The sequence below is a fragment of the Neofelis nebulosa genome, chromosome 10, assembly GCF_028018385.1.
Source record: "Neofelis nebulosa isolate mNeoNeb1 chromosome 10, mNeoNeb1.pri, whole genome shotgun sequence".
NCBI classification, from domain to species: domain Eukaryota; kingdom Metazoa; phylum Chordata; class Mammalia; order Carnivora; family Felidae; genus Neofelis; species Neofelis nebulosa.
The window spans coordinates 15,683,525-15,711,059 of record NC_080791.1 but is presented as its reverse complement, the minus strand read 5'-3'; the positions used below and the strand labels follow the sequence as shown (position 1 = coordinate 15,711,059).

Sequence of the window (27,535 nt, the reverse complement as noted above, 5' to 3'; positions counted from 1 at the left end):
GGGGTCAAGCATCCTCGGGGACTTCTTTCCAAAGACCAGGCCAAGCCCAAATTGTGTCCTTGGCCCTCCGGCCAGGGCAAAGCTTCCCCTGTCCTTCCAGCCAAGACTGTTAGAAGGTGCCAGTCTTCACCGCCTCCTCCATGGGCCCTCCCAGCTTCACCAAAGGCTTCAGCCTCCCCGTCCCTGCCCTGTGGCCCACTCACACCGTGTGGACACCCCGCTGCAGTGGAAGGGTTGTGGGGCTGGGTTTGAGTCCAGCCTGAGAGAGCTGGGGAGGTGGGGTGGGGGTGGGGGGAAACCGATGAGAGAGTCGGCTAGACTAGTAAGAATAACCACCATTTACTGAATACCTACCCTGTGTCTGGCCCCGAGCTAAGCATTCCAGGGACGTCAGCTGACTGAATCTTCAGGACAACTCCCCAAATATGCATCCTTTTCTCACTTTTCCAGATGGGGAGGCCAAGGTTCTGCTATACTTAGGACGTCTACACGCAAGGTGACATGGCTAGAAAATAGCAGAGGACTCAAACCCAGGGCAGAGCGATGCCAAAGGCGTCACATCACACTGCGAGGAAGGACAGAAAGGGGCAGAGGACCGGCCTCTCGCAGCCCCAGAGGTCGAGGAGCGAGTGGGGGAAGGGTGCCTCAGAGCCAACCTCGAAATGACCATGGACGAGGTAAGGGCAAAAGTGTTTGGAAGCAGAGGCAAAGCCTTCTCGGTGGACTCCTAACACCCCCCCCCCCCAACCCCCGTCCTCCGTGGCCTGGCCCTTGACCGCACAGCTCTATGCCAACAGCCCTGGTCTCTGGTCTCTGGTCTCTGGTCTCTGGACACCTTCTCCTCTAGGCTTCTGGAAACACGTAAAACCCCTTCTTCGCTCTCAGGGCAGCTGTCTCCTGGTTCCTACCCCTCCTCCTGGGCCTGGGTCACACTCCAACTTCTCCAAGTTACCCTTCACTCCAAGGAGCCGACTCTCCATCTCCCCCACCTTCTTCCCCTGCCGTTTCTCCCCTCCTACTCACATCCTCCCAGCCCTCCCCTTGCGAAATCCCGAAAGCTGCTGCTCCTGCACTACTGTGTTCAAAGGGGACCGCATCAGAACACTCAGGGAGTCCCGTCTGGGGCTCCACACCACGTTACATTTCTGTTTCGGTCTGTCTGTCTCAGCGCCCCGTTCAGGGCAGAACTGGGTCTCGGGTCCGGGAGGGCACCTGGCCGTCCAGCCGACAAGGTAGTCCCAGGGGCAACCAGGCTGCAGTGGATAAGAAACCTTCCCAATGCCCCCAGCCCCCAGCCCTCCTGAGTCCCCAGGCTCCCTTGACGGGAGGGCAGGGGTCATGGCAAGCCTCGAAGCAGTGAGTAAACAACCTCTGGGGTGCTGGGCGGGGTAGCTGAGACCCTGCCCTGGGGCTTCGCAGCCCACCCCCACGTGGCCCGGAATAAAGAGATGCCGGGGACTCACCCCATCTCTGAGCTGCCGCAGGGAAGGGATGCCTGCTCCCGGAAGTGGACACACACGCCCCTCTCCAGCTTGGGACTGCCCGGTGAGCACCTCTCTGGTCAGGACGGTTCAGCTCCCTCCTCCCTCTGCCCTCCTCCTCCCAATGAGCTCATCTGTCTGGGGCTCCCCACCCCCTTTGCCCGAAAGGATGTTTGGATAGAACCTGGAAGAAAACAGAAAAAGAGGATGATGGGTGGCATGGAGGCGGTGGCTGCCTTGCCTGCCTGTGCCCAGAGCCCTTAGAAAGTGGAGGTGGGTGAGGAGGGTTCAGGAAGAGCTGATCTTTACTCCAACTCCACAAGGCGAGGTGGGCTTGGGGAGCAGGGGCACGGTGGCCAGGACCGGCTCCTGGCCGGCCGCTAGACCACGTGCCTGCGGGCTGGTGTGGTGCGTGCTGTCCTGTTAACCCCCTCGGCACCTGCCAAACTTCAGTGGGTGCCGAGCCAGCGGCTGGGGGCGGCTGAGCGGGCACTCGGAGCTGGAGGGACCGAGTGGCGGGGAGGGACGGGCAGGGAACAGACCCAGGCGCCCTAGGAAGGAGGCTCCCAAAAGTTTGTGCGGATGGCGTGCACCCAGCCCCAACCCGAGAGGCAGAAAGGTTTGAGGGCATTTAACTTTAAATTAATGCAGGCGGAGGATCTCGGAGCCTGCAGCTCCGCCGTCCTGAGGTTGGGGCTCTGTTTATAAGCGAGGGGTCGGGTCGGGGGGCGGCTCAGGGAAGGTGGTGGGAGAAGCAGCCTCTGGGGGTAGATCCCAGGCTGGTGGGAGAGGAGCTGTGAGGTGGGAGGGCGGGGGCTCCCCGCAGAGCCCCGTGGTCTCTGAGTCTCCGAGTCTACACCACTGCCAGTGAGCTCAGTTATCTGCAAGGCCGGGCCAGGGCCAGGGCCAGGAGCCACTTGGGGGGGCTTTGGGGGAGGAGGGGGAGAGGGGCCTTGGGGCAAGGGCATGGGGGAGCCAGCGCAGGGGCTGGGGGGTGGGGGGAGGGGTGGGGGGGAGTGGGGGGAGGCTCCCTGCCAGGCTCCAGTTACTTAGGAGGAACTCCTCTTAAAATAGCTCCCGAGACCTCATAGGAGTGTCCCTTTCCCCTCCTCCCCTGCCGGGGTCTTGGCCACCTTTCCAAGAACTAGCAGGGGACTGAGCCTCCCATCTGCCTGCCCTGCTAGAAGCCGGGACCGCCCCTGGAGTGAGTTCCTTCGCTTGGGAGAGCATTTCCCGGGCACCGGGGGCTGGGGTTCTGCTCCCAGAACTGTTGGGGGCTCCCCCTTTCTCCAGCCACACACCGACCCTCCCTCCCTCCTATGCTCTCCCTCCTGGCTCCGCTCCAGCTCCCCGAGGGCAGGAACCGATAGGGCACCTGAACTGTTTCAAAGAACCTACGTGACCCCTACCCAGGAGACAACCTTCTTCCCCCTAAATCGAGGCCCCATCTCCCTCCCTCCACCGGAGAAATGACAGCACTTCCTGATACTTCAGAGGCCCACTCCCTCTCTGCAACCCCTGAAAACTTGCTCTTCGGGGTATTTCTGAGCAGGCTGCCCAGGACCTGAGTGTGCATCAGCCACCAGCAAGGATCAAGCCTCCAGGGTGCCGCTGGGGGCTTATACCCAAGACACCATCCCGGCCCTCCAGGGATTTCCAGCAGAAGGAGGGAAAAGAGCCAAGTGCCGAAATCACGTCCCCCACCCAGAGACTGGGGGCTCTTGAGCGGGGCGAAGGGGGCTAAATCAGGGAGGGTTCCTCAAGGAGACGTTTTTCAAAGGGTCATTCTCTCCCCAGCACACTCAGGAGGACCCTCCAAGCTGGATCAATGGTCTAGGGTTTTGAGAATTGTTCGGGAAAGTGCTCTATAAATGTAGAAATCTCCTAGCCACTAATGCATTTCTCAAGCACTTCTTCTGCCCAAGTGTGGAACCCTCCTGATGTTCTTTAAAGGAAAGCTGGGGGGGCGTGGACAGAGGGAATCACATAGTGGGGGAGGTTCTAATCCTGGCTCTAAGACTCGCTTTCTCTGTGACCTTGGGCTCCACACCCTACCTCTCTGGGCCCGGTTCTTCATCTGTGAAATGTGTCTGTCTCCTAAGAATTCTCTGGGCTGTGAAGAATGATGAGCAGCGAGGCAGCGGGGACGCGGAGGGCACCGGGGACACTGGCCCCGTTTCCGGTCGCCAGGATCTAAAGATATCCAGAGAGCTCTGTCCCCTCCCCTCCCCCTTCTCTGGGCAGGGGTCACTTTCCTTCCCTTTGGCTCACCTCCTCCCTCACCTCAGCCTCCTGTTCTGAGAAACATGACCCCTGCTGTAAAAATAAAGTGGGCAGCTTTGATGCCCGCCCTGCTGGTCTAGTGTCCAGGATCTCCGGTGGGGAGGAGAGGGTGAGGTGAGCCTGGAGATGGGAAGAGACTGAGCATTTTCGGGTCACAGACCTCTTTGAGAATAATACGAACGAAAAGGTACTGTGCGCTCACCCTCTGTCTAGCACTGTGCTAAGCACTTTTTGCATAAAAGAATATCATTCAGGCTTCATCGTCAGGTCCGCTTCTGACGTTTGTAAGGCCCGGAGCAAGTGGACGAATGGAAATTACGTCTATGCCTAACTAGAAGTTAGATGTCAAGATGCCAAAGTGTTAAAGTTGATCTGTTATCCTCCGAATGGATTAATTTTCCTTGGCCTTCATTCGAGGCCCAGGTCCAAAAAGGATTCCCTGGGCTGCTTCTCGGCTCCTGCAGGGGTGGGGGCTCTCACGTCTGCCTGGCAACGTTCCACCCTGCGTGTCGGGTTCTGTCCACTCCCCAGCCCCTGCAAACAGCTGACCCTTGCCCACTCTCTGGGCCTGCGGGTGCATCTGGCACGGTCAGCTCCTGAGGGGACGCGCCTGGGGACGAGGCTGGCTCCGGGTTGAGTCATCCGAGCAGGGAATTCTAGGATCCCGGATACCCGGAGCACGGTCTAGAAGAGGAGGTGCGTGGACCACCCTCCTTTCTGACACACGAACTCCTTTTCCAGTGAGGAGATTAGGGCCACAGGAGGGCCAGAGCGAGGCCCTGAGGCCCCTCCCGGTGGCTCGGTCTCAGTAGCACTGCTCTTAACCATCCCCTGAGGTAACTATCACAAAGGACAGACGAGGCTTCTGCAGGAGATTGCATAACTTGCTCAAGGTCGCGCAGCAGTGCATGCTGGAGCTGGGATTGGAGTCCCCAGCGCCTAACCCCAGGGCCACCACAACACTGTCACAGCGACACGGAGGAAAGGCAGTGGGCCTCTCTCCTGGAAACACAGAGCATCTTCCCGACAACCTCAAGGAGGCCAGGATCTCTTTAAAGCCCGGCCGGGGACCCCCAGGTTAAGAAAGTGGGGGCACTGATGGGGCTGTTGCAGGGCTCAGCCCGTGACATGGGAGCAGGCTTCCAAATCTGAGCCGGTGTCCGGACCTGCAAGGACTGGAGGGTCAGGGAGGCGGACAGGATCTGTGGTGGAGGGAGGGGGTCTGGGTGGCCGGCAAATAGCCCTACTCGCTTGTCCCTCCAGGTTGGATAAGGCTCCCTCCTCTGCCATCGCACCTCAGCCCTCCGACCTGGCTGTAACCCCAAGCAGGGAGGCCTGCCCTGGGCTCCTTTACTCCCCACCCCCAAAAGGGAGACTCAGGGAATCCCTTGGAGGAGGGTGACAGAGCAGGTTCCGGGGGGACAGACTGGGTGGGCAAAATGAGAAGGACGGTGCAGCGGGCGCACATAGGGAGTGTCTGGCCTGATTCCCCAGCCAGGAGCATCACGATTTCGGGAGAGGTCTGTGGGCGGGGGGGCGGGGGCCGTTTGCAACTGGAGGCTCTGTTCTCCGGGCCCTGAGCGGCGGGGGCGCGGGCGGCGGGCGGCGGGCGGCGGGCCGCAGGCGCAGGGGGTCCGCAGTGGGCCAGCCCGCGCGCGCACTCACCCGCTGCGGCAGTGCCGGCCGCGGACGTTCGAGTGGTCCTTTTGCGGCCCCGGGAGAGGGAGCCGCCGCCCGACTCGCGTTCCCCAAAGCAGAGCAACACAGCCTTCCAACACCCGAAAGGCTCCACATCTACCCCCACCCCCAACTATCCTCCTAATTGGCAGCTCGGCGCACGGGATGATGCGGGCGGCTGCGGGTGGCCCTGCAGTGCTGAGCCGCAGCCGCCCAGCCCGCGCTGGGGAGGAAGCGGGGTGCCCGGCCCGCTCCCGGGGCTCCCGGCCCGCGAGGCGGGGCAGGGTGCGCAGCGGGCGGGGGCGCCCGGGGTTCCGCGGCGGCCGCCGCCCCTCCTGCGGCTGGAGCGCGTCCAGAGCCGAGGCGCAGCGCCGCTCCCCTCTGCGCCCGGTCGGCGATCCTCCTGCTCGTCCTCCTCCTCCTCCTCCTCCTCCTCCTCCTCCTCCTCCTCCTCCTCCTCCTCCACTTGCTCCTCCTTCTCCTCCCGGTGCCCTCAGCAGCGGCTCCAGCAGCCGGCCCCTCCTCTCCCTCCCTCCCCCTGCTCTTGCGCTCTCCCCGCTAACTTTCCCGAGCCCCGACCGGCGGCGCAGAGCTCGCGGCGGCTCGGCGGCCCACTGCAGACCGCGGGCCGCGAGCGGCTGTGCCCTGTAGCCCGTCCCCGCGCCCCTGGCGCGCTCCGGAGACCACAGAACGATGCCCGGGGCCAGGGACCGAGGCGCGGCCCCGGCGAGATGGCTGGGCACTGGGCTTTTGGGTAAGGCAGCCCCAGCTTGATCTCTTCTCCTCTTTCTCCACCCTGTTCCCCCAGGGGAGGGGACACTTAGAAGAGAAGTGCCGTGGACCGGGTGGGCTTTGGAGTGCGGCACGGAAAGAGCAGCGCCGCCACCAGTTTCTTGCCGGCCGCCCGGCTCGCACGGCTGTGCTCTCTGGGGACGGTGCGTGTCCCCCGCCCCAACGGCCGCCAGCCCCGTGATTAGTTCTTTGCTGTCCCTGGCGCCTTCAGCTCCGGGCTTCTGGAGCTGCATCTTGGCGCTGCAGCAGGGGTCTCTGGAGTCCTGAGGTTTAGGCTTGCTGGGGGAGGGTGTCTCTGTGCCCTGGGCGCAGGGGGGATGCCAGGCGGGCTGCACCTGTGACTGTCGGGATGGTGGTGTCTTCCCCTACCCAGAGCTGTTTGCAACTTGGAGGCTTGATGCCCAGGCATCGGGATGCACCAGTTGGAGGGGGTGGAGGGGGGCTCCCCTTCCTCCCGGCCCTTTTCCCGCTTGTCTCTGCCCTCTATCTCCTCAGTGCCCACCGTCTTTCCCGCAGCCCCACACTAGGGACTGGGGAGGGTTGGAAGGACTTGGAGAACCGTTCAAGCCCCCTTTTAGGAAAGATCTTTTCCTTCTCCTTGCAAAGAGATACCACAGGGAGGACCTGTTTAACCTGCTCCCGGGCTCTTCGTTTTGGGACGAGTATGAAGACGGAGGAGACAGATCCAGAGGACCCCGAAGGAAGAGAGCGTTAATATCTATTAATATACACGCGATAGTTTTGAGCGGCGAGCTCCAAGAGATTAGAGAATGGTACCAGTCCAGAATCTAATCCCCTCATAAATCATAGCTGGATTTCGATGTAAGCTGACCCCGTCTCCGGCACCTGCCCTTCTTCCTGTTTATATTTGTCAGATTTGGCTTTTGGTAGCTCCCCTCATCGGGCTACGTACATGATGTAGGCGTTTGTGCCGGAAACGGGGAGACCGAAGCTTTTAAGGGCGGCCGCTGCTGTGCGTGCAAATGTAAATAAACCGTATGCGGACCTGTGTGGCCACATGTATGCACGTGGTGCGGAGGCGGGTAGAGTATTTCTTTCACTCGGGAGCCACCGATTTACTTACATCCCTACAGCTGGCGAGAAGACACGGGTGTCGTCTCTCGTCCCTTGGGCGCAGGCTTGTGCTGCTTTTGCAGTGACCCTAATGAGGTTGGCGTCTGGGAGGCCTGAGGCTCCCTCTTCATCGGGTGGGCGCGGGCCACTGTGTGCCAGCTCTCCCCACCCCCATCTTGCCTCTGATCAGCCCGGGGGGCCCACTGCGGCCACGGCAGGGCTAAGGGGTCCCTGGGGAAGTCAAACTCCTACCGTCATTAAACCAGCCCACTTATCAACACCTCTGCCCTGCCTTCTGCCTGCGGTGGGCAGAGTCCTGGTACTTTGCTCCAGGTGGAAAACGTCCCCTCCCCCCTCCCCCCAAGGACTGTTCAGCTGGGTAGACTTAGGACCACCAGGGTCCCTCCTTGGACCCGGCCCAGGCAGCCGCTACTGAGCCCTCACAGAGGGCATTGCTTTGAACTTGGGACACAGACGCCATCTTTGCTCCCCGTCCAGCGGGGGAGATACAGGGGCAGTTGGGCAGCCAACTTGAGAAGCTCCCTGGCAGCATCCGAGCTGGCAGGAGGTTTGAAAACCATATCACAGAGTTCCCCTAAGGATGAGGAAGCCAGGGTCCAGAGACGGAAGGTGACTCACCCAACATGGCCAATTGATGGTCAAGTGGGACAGAATCCAGTTCTCTTGGGCTCTGCCAGCCCAACTTGCCCCCCAGTTGACTGAAGTCGGGTGAGAGGGAAGGTCAGCAGGATTGTGCTCTTGAGCTGAAGAAGGGGTGAGGCCTGTACGGATAGAGGCTTGGGGGGCCCAGACACCTGCAGAGACTGGGCACAAAGCAGTAAGCTCCCTGGGGTCCCTCCCCCGCCACCCCCTCACCCCATGTCAAACTCAGTTTCACTTATTGAGACCACAGATTTCTCATAACCCCACAACACATCCCTCTCTTAAACAGAGAAGCAGTTTCCAAGGTCGTATTGTTGCGGCTGGGGTTTACGTGGGTGCCAGTCCCTTCCTGAGCTTGTAACTGGTAATATGTCTGTCCTGCCCGCCCCTTCCCGCCCCTTCCTTGTTCCCCGATTTGCTTAATTGCTGTGATCTGTGTTTAATTATCACTTGTGAGGGTGCTATGTTGCACAACCCTCTTTCCCTTGGTATGTATTTATTAAGGGCTTGTTTTTTTAAAAAATTTTTTTTTCAACGTTTTTTATTTATTTTTGGGACAGAGAGAGACAGAGCATGAACGGGGGAGGGGCAGAGAGAGAGGGAGACACAGAATCGGAAACAGGCTCCAGGCTCCGAGCCATCAGCCCAGAGCCCGACGCGGGGTTCGAACTCACGGACCGCGAGATCGTGACCTGGCTGAATTCGGACGCTTAACCGACGGCGCCACCCAGGCGCCCCAGGGCTTGTTTAATGAGAACACAATTAAGGAGAAGGTGCTCAGACCCGCTCAGAGAAAAGGAAAGGAAAGGGTGAGGTAAGGAGTTCACGGAGGAGAGGGCGGGAAAGAGGAGGAGTGGAGAGATGCCCTTGGTTTTGAGCTGGACTGGGTGATGGGCTGGTTTTCTGGAGATGCGGGCCGTGGGGGTATCCCAAAGCCCTCCCTCCCCGCGCCCTGGTGCTAGGATCAGTGCGAAAGGTAGGCCCTGGGCACAGGTACTCCCACGGCTTGCTGAGAGTGCAGGGATCTCTGCATAAGCCGCAGGCTGGTTGTGCCCACACACCCATTCCGTGGCTGCAAGTGGGGGGTGGGGGGGCAGGCTCGCTGTTTGGACTTGTTGGCAAAGCTGGTTTTGCTGAGCATCCAGTACTCTCTCGGGGGCACACTTCTGTCTCAGCAAAGCTCCTGGGGGTGGGCAGGAAGTAGGCAGGTTGCCTAGGGAGAGGGAGCTGAAATCTTTCCTTTGTCTCTGGGCCCAGGGGCCTTGGTTGGCCCAGCCCTGCCTCCCGCGGCCCCCAGGGCCCTGCTCCCCAGGAGGGGTCTTGTCCTGCTGCCTCGGCCCACTTTCTGCTACTCAGCTCTAACTTTGAGCCTGTCTCTGTCTGACTCCCCCGGGGCCAGGGACCAGAGCGTATCAGCTTCCCTGTTACAGTCAGCCCGCTTCCTCCCACGCTGCCAGGCCAGCCCTTGGAGCTAAACTTAGAGCCCATGCCACCTTGCCCCTCTTTGCTCCCTCCCCTCTGGCGGTGTGTGTGTGTGTGTGTGTGTGTGCGTGTGAGTGATTGATCCTTGGATTTGGGGAGAGGTGGCAGACCATTTCCTGCCTTGGCATTTGCCTTGGAATGTTTGATGGTGACCGTAAGATTCCCGCTGGTGTGAATATTTAATGATAACATCTGCATGCGCCAAGGACTTAAAAAAATTTTTTTTTAATGTTTATTTATTTTTGAGAGAGAGAGAGAGAGAGAGAGAGAGAGAGACAGAGCATCAACAGGGGAGGAGCAGAGAGAGAGGGAGACACAGAATTGGAAGCAGGCTCTAGGCTCCGAGCTGTCAGCACAGAGCCCATCGCGGGGCTCGAATTCACAAACCGCGAGATCATGACCTGAGTCGAAGTCGGACGCTTCACCCACTGAGCCACCCAGGCGCCCCTAGGGCTTTTTTTACTTTACTAAAACTTGGGCAGCTCGAGTGACTCCTCAGACAATACCCGCAGCACCCAGATGAGAGTGGAGGGACCGAAGGCTTCCCAGAAGGGCAAAGAAAATGGAGGCTCCGAGAGTCGCTGGGTAGTCAGGGCCTTTCAGGGAGCAAAGGCAAAGATTTGGGGCTCAGGGTGGTATTCCACAGGGTGAGACCTTGTTCATCGACCCCTGAGCCAGAAAGAGGCCCCCAGTCCCAAATACAGGCACACACTGAAATTCTAAACAGTTGAAATTCTAAGCAACGTCTTCACTCCGGGGAAATGGCCGCACAGACACAATCACCTCCAAGTGGTGATATAGGGCACGAGTACAAAGTAGTGTGCGAACGGCCTGGGGGCATTTTCGGTCGCATCCAGACCTGTGATGGGGGTGAGCCCTGTCCCCCTCCCTCCTTTCAAATACCATCCTCCTCTCCCTTCGAGGTGCCTAGGTCAGAGGGGTGGCCTCACCGAGGCCCTTCTTGGGCTTTGTGAGCTCATGTTTTGTCTTTATACCAAGCTCAGGAGGTAGGAAAGACAGGCGTCCCTGGTCTGGGGTGTGCATGCGGGCTGTGGCGTCTCTGACTTTATCAAGGTCAGCAGGCAGCGTGGGGCCTGCCTGGCACCTGCTGACCAGTCCGCTCCTGGCTTGGTCATCCTACTGAAGCACTCTTCCGGGGGCCTCTAGTGGACCAACATCTGCCCTTGTTCCCTCCTGTCCCCCCAGTAGAGCATTGCCAATGGGAGAGCACGGGAGACAGGCCCCTGGCTTTTCTGTGCACGAGCCTCCCAGGCATAGCGGCCAGGACTTCCAGACCGTTGGGAGGCTGTGCGGTGCAGAGCCCAGGCTTGCCTGCCGTCTCTGATGCCTGAACTTGGGCAGGGCTTTGGACTTTTCCGTGGAAGCCTCTCTGCCTTTCCTTTGTCCCCTGCAGGCTATGCTGGGAATGGCAATGTTTCACTGTGGGAGTCCTGAGTGTATTAGAGTTAAGTCATCCACATAGGCACACACTAATCAGGCAGAAATATGCATTGTCATGAGCTAGACCTTAAAGAAATAGACTGTCCTCCGTTCTGGACTCTTCTTTTGCCCTTTTTGGCCTCTCCCTATTTAAAGCAGTCAGAAAGATTTTGCTTTCGATGTGTATTTTTGGTGTTCTTGGATATCCCTTTCTGGCGGGGGTTGGGGAGGGGATGTCACCCTTGACTTGAGTTCCCCCCCATCTGCCTCAGGATGCGGGTTCCTGGCCAGAGGTGCCAGTGAGCACTGGAGGCTGGAGCTATGGCTGTCCTTGGAGCTTGGGCACTGAGGGAGGCCTGTGGTTATTAGGAAGCTTCTGAAGGCTTCCCCGTCATAGTTCTGCACTCTGTTCCTTGGTTTGGGGGAACAATGGGGGTCAGAAGCAGAGCTCGTGTTGCCTACAGAAGGGCCATCTTTAAAAATTTTTTTTTTTAAATGATTATTTACATTTGAGAGAGAAAGAGAGAGAAAGAGTAGGAGAAGGGCAGAGAGAGAGAGTCAGAATCTGAAGCAGGCTCCAGGCTCTGAGATGTCAGCACAGAGCCCGGTGCGGGGCTCGAACTCACAAACCGTGAGATCGTGACCTGAGCCGAAGTCGGCCGCTTGCTCCTGTCTGGCTGCTGTCCCCAGACCTCTAGGGGAGGTGTGTTGCAGGGCAGGGGCAGAGGGAAAAAGGAAACCAGGAGCAGTGAGCCGAGCTAGCCTTGAGAGTGTGAATGCTGCTTATTCCACTCGCCGGGTGTGTGGCCTTGAGCAAGTGATTTTCTCTGAGCCTGTTCCTTTCATTTTGTATATTAAGGATAAAAATAACTACCTCCTAGGATTATTATGAGGATTAAATGAGACAGGGCATATAACATGCCCTGGGCTCAGTCCCAGATTCACCAGTTACTATGTGGCCCTGGGCAAGTTATGTAAGCTCTCTGAGCCTCAGTTTCACCATCTGTAAAATGAGAAAAATTATACCTACCTTTTGGTGTTCTAATAAAAGCTGGCATTAATATGGATAAATCCTCTAGGACAGTGGTTTTCAAAGTGTTGTTGCTGACCAAAGTATTCCCTGAGAACATGAAGAAATGCAAATTTCTTTTTTTAAAAATGTTTATTTATTTTGAAAGAGAGAGAGAGAGAGAGAGACTCCCCAGCAGGCTCTGCACTGTCAGCACCGAGCCCAATGTGGGGCTCGAACCCAGTAACCATGAGATCATGACCTGAGCCGAAATCAAGCTTCAGAAGCTTAACCCACGGAGCCCCCCAAGCGCCCCTAGAAATGCAAATTTCTAATTTCCGGTAGGCTCTCTGGACTGAATCAGAAACCCCAGAGGTGGGCCAAGCCATCTGTAAGTGTCCTCCAGGTGATCCCCATGCTGTCTCAAGTTGGAAAGCCACATTCTAGAACAATTCCTGGCACATAAGAGCTGATCGAAGAATGAGGGCTAACTTCTCAACACTCATGGGAACCTTGGCGGGCAAACCCTTCTCTACTAGGATGTGAGAAAGGAGTTTCTTGCTTTGGGGCTTTGGAATGCTGGAAATGTTTCTTGTTGACCGAAAGGCGAGCCACTTAACCTCTCTGTGCTAGTTGTCTCATCTATAATATGGACTTATCATAGCACGTCGCTCACAGGATGGGTATAGATCCGATGTGCCTGGCACATAGTACATGCTCAGTAAGTATCGGCTGTGATCGACACTGGCAGGGGCCACCATGGGTTCCTGGACCATCGCGTGTTCCTTCTGACCTTCGAGGTGAGAGCCCTCCACGTTGCCTTCAGCAGCTGAGGGGACGTGAAGAAGCTGAGTGGAGCCCTGAGTGCAAGAAGCGGGGCCGTCGGCTCTCCTTGGAGCCCTTCGCTGTCATTTAAAAAACACTGCTTAGGTGCATGATTACCTCCGGTGAGCAAAGCAAAGGGAAACTGATTAGGGACCATGAAGGAATCACGGTAGACAAAAGAGGTCCTTGAGAGTCAGGATGGGACAAAGAGAGAGGTCGGTGACCCCTAAGACAAGGACTGACCCTGGCTGTCTTGGGAACAACACCCATCTACGGACTGTCTGCAGAGTGGATCTGGGCTGGGGTGGGGGGGGGGGTGTCTCAGGGGGCCCAGCCATCACGCCCAGTCAGTGCAGCCAAGTCACTTCCCATGTGGGGCCTTGCTGTCCCGTCTCTAAGATGGGCAGTGAGAGTAACGGATCAGCCTGGGGCCTCTAGCTCGGGCACTCTGGGAACGCCAGGCCGGAGGTCCAAGCAGCTGGGAGGAGCTGCAGTCTGGGAAGAAAAATCAGGGAAACTTCGGGACAGGAGTCAGTGCAGCCACAGGGCTGCTCCCTCCTGCGCGCTAGCTCTTGAGTCAGACCTGGGTTCACGTTTCCAGAACCCCACGAGTTGTACAACTTTGGGCAACACGCTTTGCTTTTCTGAGTCTCACTTTTCCCGTCTGTAAAGTGTAGGATTGCTAATACCCACCTTTTTATTTGTAATGCTTATTTTTATTTTTGAGAGGGTGAGACAGAACGAGAGCGGGGGAGGGGCAGAGCGAGAGGGAGACCCAGAATCGGAAGCAGGCTCCAGGTTCCGAGCCCTCAGCTCGGTGCCGGAGGCAGGGGTGGAACCCACAGTGAGATCCTGACCTGAGCCGGAAGTCCGGGTGCCTGAGTGGCTCCGTCTTACAGAAATACCCATCTTCCAGGTGTGAGTTGGGAATGAAATGGGATCACCCACGTGCGGCCTGTAGCAGAGCTCTGGGCCCAGGAAAAAGGGTCATTATTCCGGGGATGGCTGGGAACCTGAGTAGGACCCTCTCTGAGACCTCGCTCAGGGCGACCCCAGGTGCCCCTTTCACTTAGGGGCAAGGACAGCTAGGCATCTTATTCTGACGCCCCTCCTCCCCACGCCCCCTATCGCGGGGCTCCTCAAAGGACTCTGTGGGACAGGAGGAGGGCCAGGGCCACGAGGTGGGTCCCAGAGGCGAGTGGAGACTGGTGGTTCCCAGGCCCAATGATGTCCTGAGTGGTGGGTGCGAGGTTGGGAGAAAGAGACCGGCGGGAGGGGGGGGGGGTTGGCGCTCGAGGAACGTTCCCGGAAGGAGGGCCGAGAGGGGCTCTGGGGTGTGGGGGACAGTCCGGGCTACTCCGGGCCGGGAGGGGACAGCGGTCCGGCACCCTCCACACCGCCCGTATCCCGTGCATCCCTGTCGTCTGGACTCTGCCTCCAGCGGGGTCTGCCCGCTCCCTTTCTCTCCTACATTCGCCTGACCCGAGCCCCCGAGCCACCCCACCCCCTCCCCCGGTCCCCCGGTTCCCCCCCCCCCCGCCCCCCCCCGCCCTGTCGGTCCTGCCCCGGGGGGTCGCCTTCCTCCTGTTCTCAGGGTCCGGCAGGTGTCCAGGGGCCGTGGGACCCGGCCCGGCAGGCACGGTCCGGCGGGAGGTGGCCCTCAGCCTCTCAGCCCCCGGGGGCCGGTGCGAGGGTCCAGGGCTCAGGACGAAGAGGCCGCTGCGCGGTGTCGGGGACTGGGTTTGCCCATTTTCCCTTCTTCCCCGCGCGGGACCTCGCCTCGTCCCCACCCCCCACTCCGGGAAATGTAACGAGGGGGCCGCGCAGCGTCCCAGGGGCCATTGCCGCCGCCAATAGGCCGAGCCCGTCCGGCAATGGCGCTTTCAGGGACTGCCCCGCAGGTTAGCGGGCGCCGACTCGCGGCGAGGGCCCCTTTTCCTTGGGTTGGGGTGACCCCTGGTGGTCATTCCGTGTGCCACAAGGGCGGCTCACCGGCCCGGGCCAGGCGGGAGAAATGAATGAGGGCGGGTGGCTCGGGCAGCGTGAGCTGCAGTGAAGAGGACCGTCCTCCCCAAGTTGATTACCGAGGGTGACAGAGACCTCCCTGCCCGGCCAAGCCACTCCTCCCTGCCCGAGTGTCCTCTTCCAGAGCTCCAGGCTGGGGATTCCCGTGGGGTTTTATCCAGGGGGGTGGCGTCTCTCACACAGGTCTCTTCCTGCTCCCCGTGTCCCTGTCGCTGGAGGTGTCCGTGGGAAAAGCCACCACCATCTACGCCGTCAACGGCACGGAGATCTTGCTGCCCTGCACGTTCTCCAGCTGCTTTGGTTTCCAGGACCTCTACTTCTGGTGGTCGTACAACAGCAGCGACACATTCAGGACTGTAAGTCGTGGGGGGAGGGGAGGGGACAGCTCAGCTCCCTGTGCCTTACCCCTGCCTCCCGTTCCCCTGGTCTGGTCCCTTCTGGAATGACATCCCTGCAATGGTCCCCAGGATCCACCTTGTGTCACCCTTGCTCCTAGCATTCTTCCCAGAGCTGTCCAGAAGGATCCAAGTGCAAGGAATGCTTAGACTGTGTTTCCAGAATTGGGGGATTTGTTGGCATTCTTGGCTAGAGTCCTTGTCTGGTCTGAAGGAATACCTGAAACTTGGATTGCTTGTGTGAAAATAATTTAAAAAACGGGAGAGGGAAAAGACCTCTGGAAGGCTTGCAGAGAGGAAATGAGAAGAGGCCAAGGGGAGAAGGGCTGGGGAGCTGTACCTGAAGGGAGGCAAGAGGAAGCTCTCCAGGAGTATCTGGCAGGGCTGTGGGCTGGGGGTGGGGTGGATCAGTCAACAGGGGCTCAGGGAGGAGTCACCGCGTGGTCCGGTAGGGGTCCCAAGGTGTAAGTAAGGAAGCCACAAGAGACCAACTCTGGATGTAATTAAACGCCGAACTCAGAGGCTGTTGACGGACAGTGCCGTAGGATCGGGATTGACCCAGGTCTTGACGGAGGGCCAGAATTCAGATGGACAGGGGACAAGGCGTCAGCAAAGGCTGGGGTGGGGGGTGTTGACAGAGGGAAATGAGTGTGGGATTTGCCGGAGTCATTATGTAAAAGGCTTTTAAGAAGAAAGCAGTAAGCGCTGTGCTGCGTTCCAGGGAGACCTTAATGACAGAAAATGGGTTTAGTGCGAAGCAAGCAAAATTCAGGTTAGACAGGCAGAGTCATGGATATTGGGAGGAAACCAAGTGGGGGCAGCGTCTCTGGCGGCAGGCTCTTTCTGGACCTGGGCAGGGAGGCACCTAAGGGATGGGCTCGAAGTGATGCCGTGACTTCTGAGGAGTCTGATTCTTTCTCGGCCATCTCTTCCCCACCTCCTTCCCCCTATAGATCATAGACGGGACAGTGAAGAATGAGAAGTCTGACCCCAAGGTGAAGTCAAAAGACGATGATCGCATCACTCTGGAGGGCTCCACTAAGGAGAAGATGAACAACATTTCCATTCTGCTGAGGAACCTAGAATTCAGCGACACGGGCAAATACACCTGTCATGTGAGGAACCCCAAGGAGAAAAATATTCATCACCAGGCCACCATCACCCTCCAAGTCGTCGATAAACGTAAGCAGTGGGGGCTGGGACCAGGGATACCCCACTCAGTGTTACAGTGAAATGGCAAAATGGACCCCACTGGTGTTTTGTTTTGTGCTCTCGAGAGTTACTGGGGTCACATCTGGAAGCTCAAATAACTGAGCAGGAAGACTTCATTCTGCTGCTGAACAGCTCGTGATATACATTTCGCTCCTCTGAGCCGGTTTTCCTCATCTGTAAAATCTGCATTCTCCTAGGGTACCCGTGAGAAGTAGAGACGTGAGCTAGGAGTGTTTTGTGGGGGGGAAGTTCGTGGGGTGTGCCGATCATTACTGCTCTTGTGGATTCCCTTAGCAACTGTTGGTCGCATGCCACGTATCCGACCAAAAGGGCTACGACTGATCCACAGTGTTCTTCCTTGAGGAATTTAGAGTTCAGCGTAGGACAGAAGACGGGTAAGCAGAGAACTGAAGTAGGGGTGGAGCGTGGAGAGGCACAGGCAACTGAGATTGATAAGAACGATTGCTCCCCTCTGGAGCTTAAACCCCAGTTGGGGGTTGCCGTCTGGCACAGATGGAACGGACGGTTGGGCGGTGAAGAAGCCGGTGATGAGGAGCCAGGTGGTCACATGACTCCAGGCGCTAGAGGTGGTTAGAGAAGGGGCTGGAGGTGTTAGGCTGGGCTTCGTGGATGGGGCGTCTGCCAGGCTAAGGAGGCACAGAAGCAGAGAAAAAAAGGGAGGGAAGCTGATCAAGGATCCTGCTTGTGCTGCATTTCTTGTGTTCCTGGGGGTTCACTGCCCTCCCGGATGATGTGGGGCCTGGAGAGAGAGATGCCCATGGGTTCACTGTTGGCCGTGTCAGGGGCAGAGCCAGCGGCCGTCCAGGCAGCTCGCCATGAGCCTGGAGCCATCTGGGTCAACGCTGTGTAGAGCATCACCTCTTCTCCTATGTTTGGATGTTATCCCACTTTGTGCGCAGCCTTTCCATGAGGGAAGAGGAGAGGCAGGGAAGCCACATTTACGGAGCATTTCTGGGTGCCAGACCCTGAGTTAGGCGCTGGGTCTTACCTTCGCTCTTTTGATCCTCACACGTCCCTTTGAAGGGATCTTTTCTCCGTTTTTATAGACTCCTTCGTTCCTCTATTCACCAGATAGTTATTGAGTACCTACCGTGTGGCAGACGTTGTTCTAGGTGCCGAAGACACAGCACGAACAAGGTAGACAAAGTTGCGCCCTTCTGGCGACGTCCTTCCAGTCAGGGGAGATATATAGTAAACAAAATAAAGAAGAAGATGATGTCGTCGAAGAGAACATGGCTGGCGTTGTGAAGAAAAGGCAAAACGGGGAAGGAAAGAGGGGAAGGCCGCACCAAAAAGGCAACAGAGAAGAAGGACATTTGAGGAAGCAATGGGGATATCTTTGGGAAGATAGTCTAGGCAGAGGGAACAGCAAGGGCAAAGGCCCTGAGGCAGATACTTGAACATCAAAGAGACCACTGTGGCTGGGAAGAAAAACAAAAAAAGAGAGAGAGGCCACTGTGGCTGGAGCAGAGCAATTAGAAATGAGTCAGATTAAGCCATATGGTGTGGGGCCTTACACGCCTGAGGGAGACGGGAGCCACTAAAGAGCTCTGAGCAGAGGAGTTAACCTGGAACAAGCTCTCTGCAGGGCCAAGAATAGATGATGAAGCAAGGAGTCCGGTTAAGAGGCTCCTGCAAACATCCAGGCCAGGATGTCTTGGGCCAGTGTGGCACTGAGAGGTCAGATTCTGGGATTTTTAAGTTAGGGCCATCAGGACTCTCAGGTGAATGGGATGTGGGGTTTGGAGAAGGGAGGGGTCAAGGATGACTGCAAGCATTTTGGCCAAAACAACCGGAAGGGTGGAATTTTCTCGACGGAGGTCGGGGTACAGGGAGTGGAGGGGGTTCCGGAAGTCAGGAGTTCAGCTGAGGCACCCAAGGTAGAAGGGTTAGTGACCAGCTCCAGTTACCAGCTCGTTAGTGACTGTTGAAATCCTGTAGTTAAAATCCGGACGACCTGACCCTGAAGACTTCCTGCCACATAGAAGTTGTTAGAGGGAGATGCTTCATTTTTCCTGCACGGACAAAAGAGGCCCAGAGAGAAGCAGTGACATTCGATGTGGCAATTTGGGGCTCAAAAGCCGCTGTGGCCCCGCGTCTGGATTATTCCAGAACGGTGTGTGTGTCTGTGAGAGGGTGTGTGCACGGAGGGGGTTGGGGGAGGGCCCTCTTCATGTTGTGCCTTAGCCTGGTGGACGCCATGTTCCAGCTTATACTTCCTGCTGCAAGGCCTGGGGAGGGCCGCGGACCCGGGGTTGGAGGGCTGTAGCCGCCGGGCTGCCATAATGACGGGCTCCAGGTGACTCCTGCTCCCCTCGCCCACCCTCTCCTCTCCCCGCTCTGGCCGTGCAGTGGAAGAAGTGGACAACACGGTGACCCTCATCATCTTGGGCGTCGTGGGCGGGGTCATCGGGCTCCTCATCTGCATTCTGTTGCTCAAGAAGTTCATCGCCTTCGTCATCAAGAAGACTCAGGAGAAAAAGTGAGTTGGCTCCACTGCACGCTCCTGTCCCCCCCACGGGCCCACCACCCCGTCCCGTCTTCTCTCGTGGGTGTTCCCGGGGTTGTCTCATCCCACTGCCGTCTGCCCCCTGTCCGCCCGCATCCTTCCATGTGTCCCCTCACCCCATCCTCGCTTCCCACTCCTACCCCTCCTTCCCATCCCTGCGCCCCTCCTCCCGCCTCCCAGCCCCTCTTCCTCTTCCTCCTGGAGGAATTTATTGAGTTCCCAGAGTACACGAATACAACCTGCCTGCTCTTTCTCCTCTAGCCGTCTTCCTGTCCGTCCCGTTAGCTCCCCTCCTTCCATGTGCACCTCCCCAGCCTAAGTCTTACCGGAGGACTGACGACGCCTGCTTTGTCGAATCACAGACAATGCGAGATTCCGTGTACAGAAACTCTAAAATGGGAAGACCCTTATTCTGAAAGTTCACACAGGGGAGACTAAAATCTAAGAAGGCCGATAGGGCCTTGCCGGAAACCCCAGGGCGAGCTCAGGTTTAAGATGGATGGGAAGGGAGGGCGGGTACGAGCCCAGCCCCCGGGGCCTGGAATTGCCAGAACTGTGTCGGGCTCCTGACCAGCAGGAGGGGAATGTGAAAAGGCATTTGGAATGTGGGGCTCGAACCCATGAACCGAGAGACAGGTCATGACCTGAGCTGAAGTTGGGTGCTTAACCGTCTGAGCCACCCAGGCACCCCAGAACTGCTCTGTTTCTCTTCCCGTCATTCCGCTTTGTTGAGAAGAGGGAGTTAGGCTGGAAAGGGCAGAAACTGTACTGGTAAGAAGGGAGGGAAGCTGAAGGCAGGGGGGACATTAAGGGAACAGTGCTGGGGGTAGAGAGCGGGAGGCTCGGGGTATCACCTCCAGCACTGGCTGGGATGAAGAAATCTTGGATTGTCTCCCTGCATCAGGACCAGGGTTTTGGAGAGTTTGGAGAGGGACCAGGAGCATGGAGTTGGACCACATTTTGTTTTTAATAACCAGTTTTGCTATTGACGGTTAGCAAAATTGGAGAACGGACTGTTCAGCATATGGTTTAAAAGCATTTAGAAAAGAAAACAGTGGTTCTCGGGAACCACCATGGGTTCCTCAAGGAAAGGCAGACCAAATGTTTTCTTGCTAGGGCGCTGGTAAATCAAGAGGTTGCTGCAGATGATAACACTTCACACAGAGGTGCAGTAGAATGCTTCAGGGGTTCAGGAGAGGGTGGAACACTAGGGAAGGATTTCTGGCCAAAGGGACATTTGTGATAGGCCTTGCAAGATGGATGTAATTTAAGCCTTGGGGAGGGTCAGGAGAAGGGTGTTCCAGAACTGCTGAGAGCAGAAGAGGACAGTCTGGGAGGAGGGATGTGTCTGAAGAACAAGGCATTTTGTTTGATGGGAGAGCGGGGCATGTGGTTGGGGGGCGGGGGGAAGGAGAGAAAAAGCCTGCAGAGGGGGCTGCGGGGAGACCCCTGGGGACCTGGGAGTCCGGGTTGAGATCGGTTTTCCTTCTGGCTGCATTGGAGCCTGTGAGAGCTCTCAGGGCCTGGCATGATCAGAGGGCTTTGGAAGAATGGGTCTGGCCTCGGTGAGCACAGGGACTGGGTGGGAGGGGAGGCTGGAGGTGGGATTCAGACCCCGGGGAAGCCTGCAAGGGTCCTCTGAGTGCAGGAAAGCCTGCGTTAACAGCAGAGATGGGGTGGCTTCCCGAGCAGAAGGGAGATGCGGGACAGCATCTTGGGATCAATTCTGGGCTTCTCCTCAAAGGCGCACTTCCCTTTGCCTGGAATGTCTCCTCCCTTTATCCTGCTCATCTTTGTTGGACTCAACTTCTGTGACATGTCCAAAGAGCCCTCCCTGATCCCTAGGAGGAGGCCTCCTCGGGGAATCCCTCCTCGGCACACCCTTCACCCTATCATTGTGTTGGGGTCATGTGTTTAATGTCACATTCTCTGGAAGACTGCAAATTTTCTGAGAGCAGGCACTCAGCGCCTGCTAGTCTGACACAGTGCTGGGTACCGAGTAGCTTTTCAGTAAAAAAATCTGGAGTGCTTGGGAGCACAATTAGGTAGATTGTGGTTGTCTGGTTGGCTATAGGTATAGGGATAGGTAGGTAGGCAGGCAGGTAGGTAGATAGATAGATAGACAGACAGACAGAAAGATAGACAGAAAGGTAGATAGATCCATCTGAATAGAGGTCTTTAGTGGTATGCCACCGGGCCCTGCTTATTCATTGTTACTAGGATTTGAGTGACACCAAGAATATCAAATTTCCAGGAACCGAGTGACTATTAGAGAACAGAATTGGGATCTAGGAGGAGCTCGGTAGGCTGCAGCTCTGGAGTAAATTTTGCAAGACAAAACCAATGAGGACAAAATAGCAAGTCCTTCCCGAAGGCCTCGAAGCTGGCTGCACAAGTCCGGGGTGAGGCGAAGATAGTCTGTGGCCACAGCAGCCATGAAAAAGCCTCGGAAGCTTTCACAAGCAGAGAGCTCGGAGTGATGTAGCGGTCAGGGCTTCTCTGGAGAGCCGTATGCAGCCTGGGTACGGGCATTGAGGTGGGGCATTTTTTTTTTTTTTAATGTTTGTTTATTTTTGAGAAAGAGAGAGAGACAAAGCACGAGCAGGGGAGGGGCAGAGAGAGAGGGAGGCACAGAATCCGAAGCAGGCTCCGGGCGCTGAGCTGTCGGCACAGAGCCCGACACGGGGCTCTAACTCACGAACCGTGCGATCGTGACCTGAGCCGAAGTCGGATGCTTAACTGACTGAGCCATCCAGGCGCACCCCCCCCCCCCCCCCGCCTTTTATTTTTTAATTGTTTTGAAGTGGGACATTCTTACCCTGGAACACGACCAGTTCTGGGCAGGCAGGGTGGTGGCACTCCTGGGGGATGTCTTCCCATGTAACCATCTCTCCTTCCTCCTGCCGTCTCCCCATCCCGCCATACTCTGTCCACACCTGCCGTCCTCGATGCCCTGCTCTTTCTCTCCGCCTCTTCCGTGAGTGTTCCTCCACCTCTGGTCACAGCCGGCTCAGGGAGCCTTGAAGGGCCCGCCGGGGGCCTGGGGAGGAGCTCTTTGTCCTTGACGTACTGCCCGCTGGCCTGCACCCTTCCCCTGGGCTGGCCCAGCCTGGGAATTAACCTGGCTTGGCTTCCCCGGAGCCCTGGCCCCTGGGAACAGCACCTGGTACTCTTTCTTGCCTTTTGCCACATTGGGGCGACTAGGTGACAGTGAGCCTTCCCGGGTCCTGCCCACGTGGCAGGCACTGTTCCAGGTACTCGCTGATGCCTTGTGGCACCCCCACGAAGAAGGTGTCATCGTTACGTCCATTTTATAGATGAGGAAACTGAGGCCCAGAGAGGTTAGATGACTTGACGTCTCGCCACCTTTGCCCTCCAGAAGGCCAGAGAGAGGGCCTGGGGCGGGTTGTGGGGCCCACCGCTTCTCTCCAGAGCTGACCCCTTACTCTTGCTCCTGTCCTCACCACCTCACCAGTGCCCTCTCCTGCTCTCTCCCTCTCCAGGAAAGAGTGCCTCATGAGTTCCTCAGGGAATGATAACACAGAGAATGGGTTACCTGGCTCTAAGGCGGAAGAGAAAGCACCAACCAAAGTGTGAGCCCTTGCTGGGGGCCGAGCAGCCGCCGGAGGCCTCACTTTCTGATGATGGAACTGATGCTTGAGCCGTGTCCGTGAACCCACGTGCCTGAGACACCTGCTGCTTGGCTCCAGCTGTAGTCTTTCTGGGGAGAAACCGGGGTCCTGGCCAGCCTGCCTGCCCCCCTCCCAGCCGGGGCTCCCCAGGGATGAGGGCCGGCCAGGGGAGGGGGCCTGTGGAAAGTTCAGGGAAGCAAAGGAAGGCTCCGCGGTGTGGAAGGTGGGTCCCCCAACACCTGGGTACATGCGGTCTTCTTCAGTCTCCCCACCTTGTATGAGCAACACCTTGGTTTTCCTCCAGATTTCTGTTTAAGAGAGGCTTGGCGGGCTATCAGTGAGGCCTGCCCCGGTAGCTGGACCCAAGTGAACAATAATGTGGAGATCTAACCCTTTCGGTGGTGGCTGTGGCCTACAGGCCTCTGTTCAGGGTCGGGGGTGGGAGCCTGCTAGCGGGGGTCCTACCGTGAGTGGCTTTGATGGACACCTGACCCGCCAGGTCCCTCTGGGGAGGCGCTTCCTCCCCTCCACAGGGTGTCCCACAGCCCCTGTCCCATCTCCACCCCCCCCAGACCCCCCGTCCCCCACTGCTGCTTGGAGTCCGTGAACCTTCCCAACTGGGGCTGACCGTCTTGGTCTTAGAGGGGGGGTCCCGGCCTTCCTGGAGCACTGGGGGTGCTACTGAAGCCTTTCCTAGCATTTCTTCTCGGGGAACCAGCACTGCGGACGTGGGCGAGCCGGTGTCCAGGGCCCCTCGGCCACTGGGATGCCCGCCCCGGCACCACCAGTGTGGGCTGCCCCTTCTCCTCGGCATGGCGGGACCATGGCCGCCCCTGGGAACTCCCGAGCTTGGCTCCCCTCTGCTCCTCTTTCCCTGATGCGGCAGGTGGCATCATCTTGCTTGAGGTGTTGCACTCTCAGACCCTCCCTTCCCGTGGGCTCACTCCCCCGCCCGTGCCCGTGCCCATCCATCACACCTTCTCCCCTGGCCCTGGGTTGTTCACCTCCAACTTGGGGTCAAGCCTTGCTTTCACCTCTGGGATCCTCTCGCTTTGGAAGAGAGGGCCCTTGGGTTTCCTGGCTGCTTCCCGTTCAGCTGTGCCACCCTCCCCCCTCGCCCCCCGAGGGTGGGGGAGGAGCAGGGAGAGAGTTCTCGAAGTCTTCTCTGCTTTTCTAAGAACTGGTTTGCACACCCCCCTGTGTGTGGGGCTGGACTGTGCCTTAGCTCCTCATGTCCTGCCTCATCCCCTCTGTCCCGTCTCCAGCCTGGACGCGATGGCCATCTCTGGTGTAGTGCTGCCTCCTCCCAAGACCATGCTGGGGACCAGGGAGCTGAGGGGGCCCACCAGTGGCCCCTTGGACAGTGATGGGATCATGGAACTGTCAGGGTCCCTGACAGGGAATTCGGCGGTGGTGTCCCCATGGGGCGGGAGGAGGGGTGAAGAGAGCCGTGTGCGGTTAGGGGAGGCCTCCACAATCTGTTCCCGCTCGCCCCCTCTCTGGCGCTCTGTCCTCTGGGCCTGGGAGGGATAGGAAGGGAGTAGCCCCCTTTCCCAGAGGTTAGGGGGCTGCCACCAGATTCTCCCTATCCAAAAGCAGCCGCAGGCTTCCTCCAGGGTGGAGGGGATGGGGGCTGAATAACAGGTGCCTGGCTGTGACCCCTGGCCCTCACCCCACCTGACGGGTTTACAGGGTCCCACTCTGATCTGCCTCTAGGGCTCCCATCCTTGGCCCCCAGAACTCTAGGCTCGGGCTCAGATTTTTGCGGCTTTGCGAACACACAGACTGCCAGCCTTTTGGAAAACTTCTTGTGGCCACCTTCGTGAAAGCTGCTTGCTTCTCCTTCCCGGTTGCAACATTTGAATGAGCTGAATCCGAATCGGTTGGGCTCCTCTTACTCTCTTCAGAGGAGGCCAGGGTTTCCAGAGCAGGGGGGTGGTGGGGGGCAAAAGCATCATCCTGTCCGCTCCGGGGTCTACTGCTGACTGATAGGTGGTCACGCATCTGCTCTGGGCTCCGCTTTTCCCATCTATAAAGTGGGTGTAATGATACTTACCTACCTCCCAGGACTGTTGTGAGGCTTGACGGGTTTTTGTTTAAAAAAACCTCTTTGGCTTGGAAAGGGATCTAGGAGGCCAGGCCTTATCATTGGAGGAGTCGTTCCAAGTCTGTCCTGTCCTCACCTGTGCCCTTCCCCACGAGACAGACACAGACCCACATCGACGCACACGCACGCATGCACTTTCTCTTTCTCATCCACTCTCGCTCTCTTCCCACTCCTCCCCCTTGGAATTATTTTAGTCTCTGCAATATTAGAAACCTTGGCTCTGATGCTTGAAGCTTCTTATCCACGGCTTCTGTTTGGGAGTTTTCAATAGAGGGGGTAGAATGGGGACCGGAGGGGGACACTTTGGGTTGCCCCGGTGCCTGGGGGCACTACGGGCATTGAGCGAGTGGGGACTCAGAATGCTCAGCTTTGTCCCCGCAACAATGTTCTGCCCCAGCGCTGGGAGGGCACCTGGGAGGCACACTGGCATGGGTTTGCCATAGAATGTAGACGGGCAAAGCTATGTTCCCAGGCCGTCCCTCAGTGCGCGCAGATCTCAGAGGGTGATGTGCAGGGGTTGGTGAGGGTGTCTCCAGGGCTCTTGGGCTAGAGAGAGCCATTCACGGAGTTAGGGTCGGGAGCCCTGGAGGCACGCAGCTGTGCCCACAGTAAAGTCCGAGAGACCCAACACGAGAGTCTCTTCCAATTCCCCATCCTTGGCCTCAAACGAGGACCTCAGCATTCTAGGCCCTGCGTCTCTCCCTGGGCCGGAATTGAGCAAAAGGCCGCCAGAATGAACCTGTAAGGCTAGAGAGGTCTGGGAGAGGGGCCGACGGAGCGCAGACTTTTCCCTCCTGGCTGGCTGACCAGAGCTGGGGTGTGAAGGGAGGGGTATGAAAGCGTGCTCCTGACATGGTGGCAGGTGAGGGTGTGCCCGTGGAGTTGGCGGGGGGGGAGGGGCTGTGCACAGAAGCATGGTTGTGTAGGAGGCGTGTGTGAAGGCTGAGTGTGCCTGAGATGGGGGGAGACTCGGCACATTTGGGGAGTCATCTTTCCTGGCCTGGGCTATAGCTGTTGGGCCACCTGGAGGCTGAGAGAGGATAAGAGACAGAGGGGAAGAGCAGCCATGCTTCTGGGCCCCATTACCCCATGACTCCCTCCCACAGTCGCAGGCAGCTGCCATGAGTGCTGGGAGTGGGGGGGTGGGGTGGGTGGGGAGAGCAAGGAGGGGAACTTCTCGAGAAAATCCTACAGCTTGCTTCACCTTACTCTGTCCCGGGTTGGAGTCCCTCCCCTCCCACCTGATATTCAGAGCTTTTGACTATCTTATGCATGGTTTATTCCTCTGGCTTGGATGACAATACCCATAGTCAACTTTTTAAATATAACTATAGATCAAAACAGTGCCGCAATGGGTCCGGGAGGCCTCTGGTCCGTGGGCGCCTCTGGGAGGCACGGATATGCACACCCCCAGCCATGACTTGTGTCCAAGCACAGAAAGATGGATGCAATCAACTCTCTTGCCTTTATATCACGTTTGGCATTGTAGAACTTTATTTAGCTTTGCCTTGGATGAAATAAAAATTATATTTAATAGAAACGGCTTGGGGCTTCCATTTTTGGCTTTTGGGGAGTTGGGTTCCGGTTTCATTACCTGCCAGCTGTAATGGGGACAGGTTCCTTTACCTCCCGAGCCCCGGTCTCCTGGTCTGAAATGTTACCTGCCCTGGTATGATCATACGTGGAAAATGTCTAAGAACGTGGGGCACGTTCATTCATAGGGAGGTTGGAAAGCTGGCCCTTTAACACTGGAATCACTGCCAGGGCCCTCCCTGTACTGATGACCTTGGCGATGATTCTGGTCGGGCTTTGCTTGGCTGGTCCCTCCAGCTGGCTGTTCCAGGGGACAGGCTCTCTACCTCTACCCATGCACATTCCATATTGGTGACCTTGAACTATCCTGAGCATGGATGGATTACCCAAGCGTTCCTGACTTTAGAAGAGTTTCTGCTGGGCATAAGGCCAGGCTGGGAAGGAATTGGGGGTCGTGTGTGTGTGTTTGGACCCAACAGAGCAGAGTCTACTATGACTCTGTACTTTTTTTTTTCTCATACCTGAAACCCTTTTATCAGCAGATCTCAGCAGCTCTATGTTCAGAACACATCCTGAACTCAATTGCCTGTCACCACAGCCATCTGTGCAATCCGGGACCAGGCCACCGTTGCCTCTCACCTGCATCACTACAGTACCTTCCTTACAGCTCTTCCTCCTTCCGCCCTTGCTTGTCCTTGATCTGCCCTCTCGAGTGGTCCTTTCGGCACAAATTGAGATTTCAGACAAGATAGAGACTTGGGGACTCTGTACCTTTGGACCTCAAACGGCTGCGACACTGGAAAGAGTTTATGACATGGTGGTTTTCAGAGGTAGGACAACAGGGCTTGGAAGACGGTGATTCCCGAGAGGGGCAAACAGGCGAGGTGGCCCTACTATTTATCGGCCAAGCTTACAGCCTGGAGAGGATTTCCAGGCTGCAGTGCAGGGAGGGGAATTTCGGCCAAGCCCGGTGTTTCTCTGAGTTGATGAGAGGCGCTGAGAGGCTGGAAGGTGAAGGCAATTAGGGTTCACAGGGCCGGGTACCTGCCCACGGTCCTCTTGAGTCCTCAGCTGATACTCATGGTGGGGTGTGGGAGCAGACCCCGTGAAGCCAGGGCAAGAACCACCAGAAAGGCAGGGGGGTGAGGACCCTGGGGCTGACGGGGCAGCCTTTCATCTTGGGGTGAGCTCGCCCCACTACTGTGGCAGTACCTTTCAATACCCTTCCCCTCTCCCATGAATTACAAAGTTTTCCCATGCCAGTTGGTGGCAATGTTTCTATTCTGGGCCGGTGTGAGCTCCAGATCATTCTTGCCACCCCTCTCCGGTGGGTCTTTCTCAGTCCCAGGTGATATCCTCACACACGCGGCCCCCA

The 27,535-nt window shown here is 57.6% G+C and overlaps 1 protein-coding gene across 2 annotated transcripts; it reads left to right on the top strand.

Moving 5' to 3' along the window:
• Positions 1 to 1,213: 1,213 nt before the first annotated feature.
• SCN4B (sodium voltage-gated channel beta subunit 4) lies at positions 1,214 to 26,167 on the top strand. 2 transcript variants are annotated; one of them, XM_058686899.1, is made up of 5 exons: positions 1,214 to 1,232; positions 14,935 to 15,107; positions 16,100 to 16,328; positions 18,732 to 18,861; positions 22,392 to 26,167. In XM_058686899.1, the coding sequence occupies exons 3-5, from the start codon at positions 16,196 to 16,198 to the stop codon at positions 22,483 to 22,485; spliced, it is 357 nt and encodes a 118-aa protein (XP_058542882.1). In that variant the 5' UTR covers positions 1,214 to 1,232; positions 14,935 to 15,107; positions 16,100 to 16,195; the 3' UTR covers positions 22,486 to 26,167. The 2 variants fall into 2 exon arrangements, with proteins under 2 accessions (XP_058542882.1, XP_058542880.1); XM_058686897.1 differs by lacking the exon at positions 1,214 to 1,232 and adding an exon at positions 6,010 to 6,195.
• The last annotated feature ends 1,368 nt before the right edge of the window (positions 26,168 to 27,535 follow it).

Excerpts from the sequence above, each read along its gene's own strand:
- SCN4B (XM_058686897.1), top strand. The coding sequence starts at position 6,135 with ATGCCCGGGGCCAGGGACCGAGGCGCGGCCCCGGCGAGATGGCTGGGC. Across the intron at positions 15,108-16,099 it reads GCAGCGACACATTCAGGACT|ATCATAGACGGGACAGTGAA; the intron begins GTAAGTCGTGGG and ends TTCCCCCTATAG. Across the intron at positions 18,862-22,391 it reads AAGAAGACTCAGGAGAAAAA|GAAAGAGTGCCTCATGAGTT; the intron begins GTGAGTTGGCTC and ends CTCCCTCTCCAG.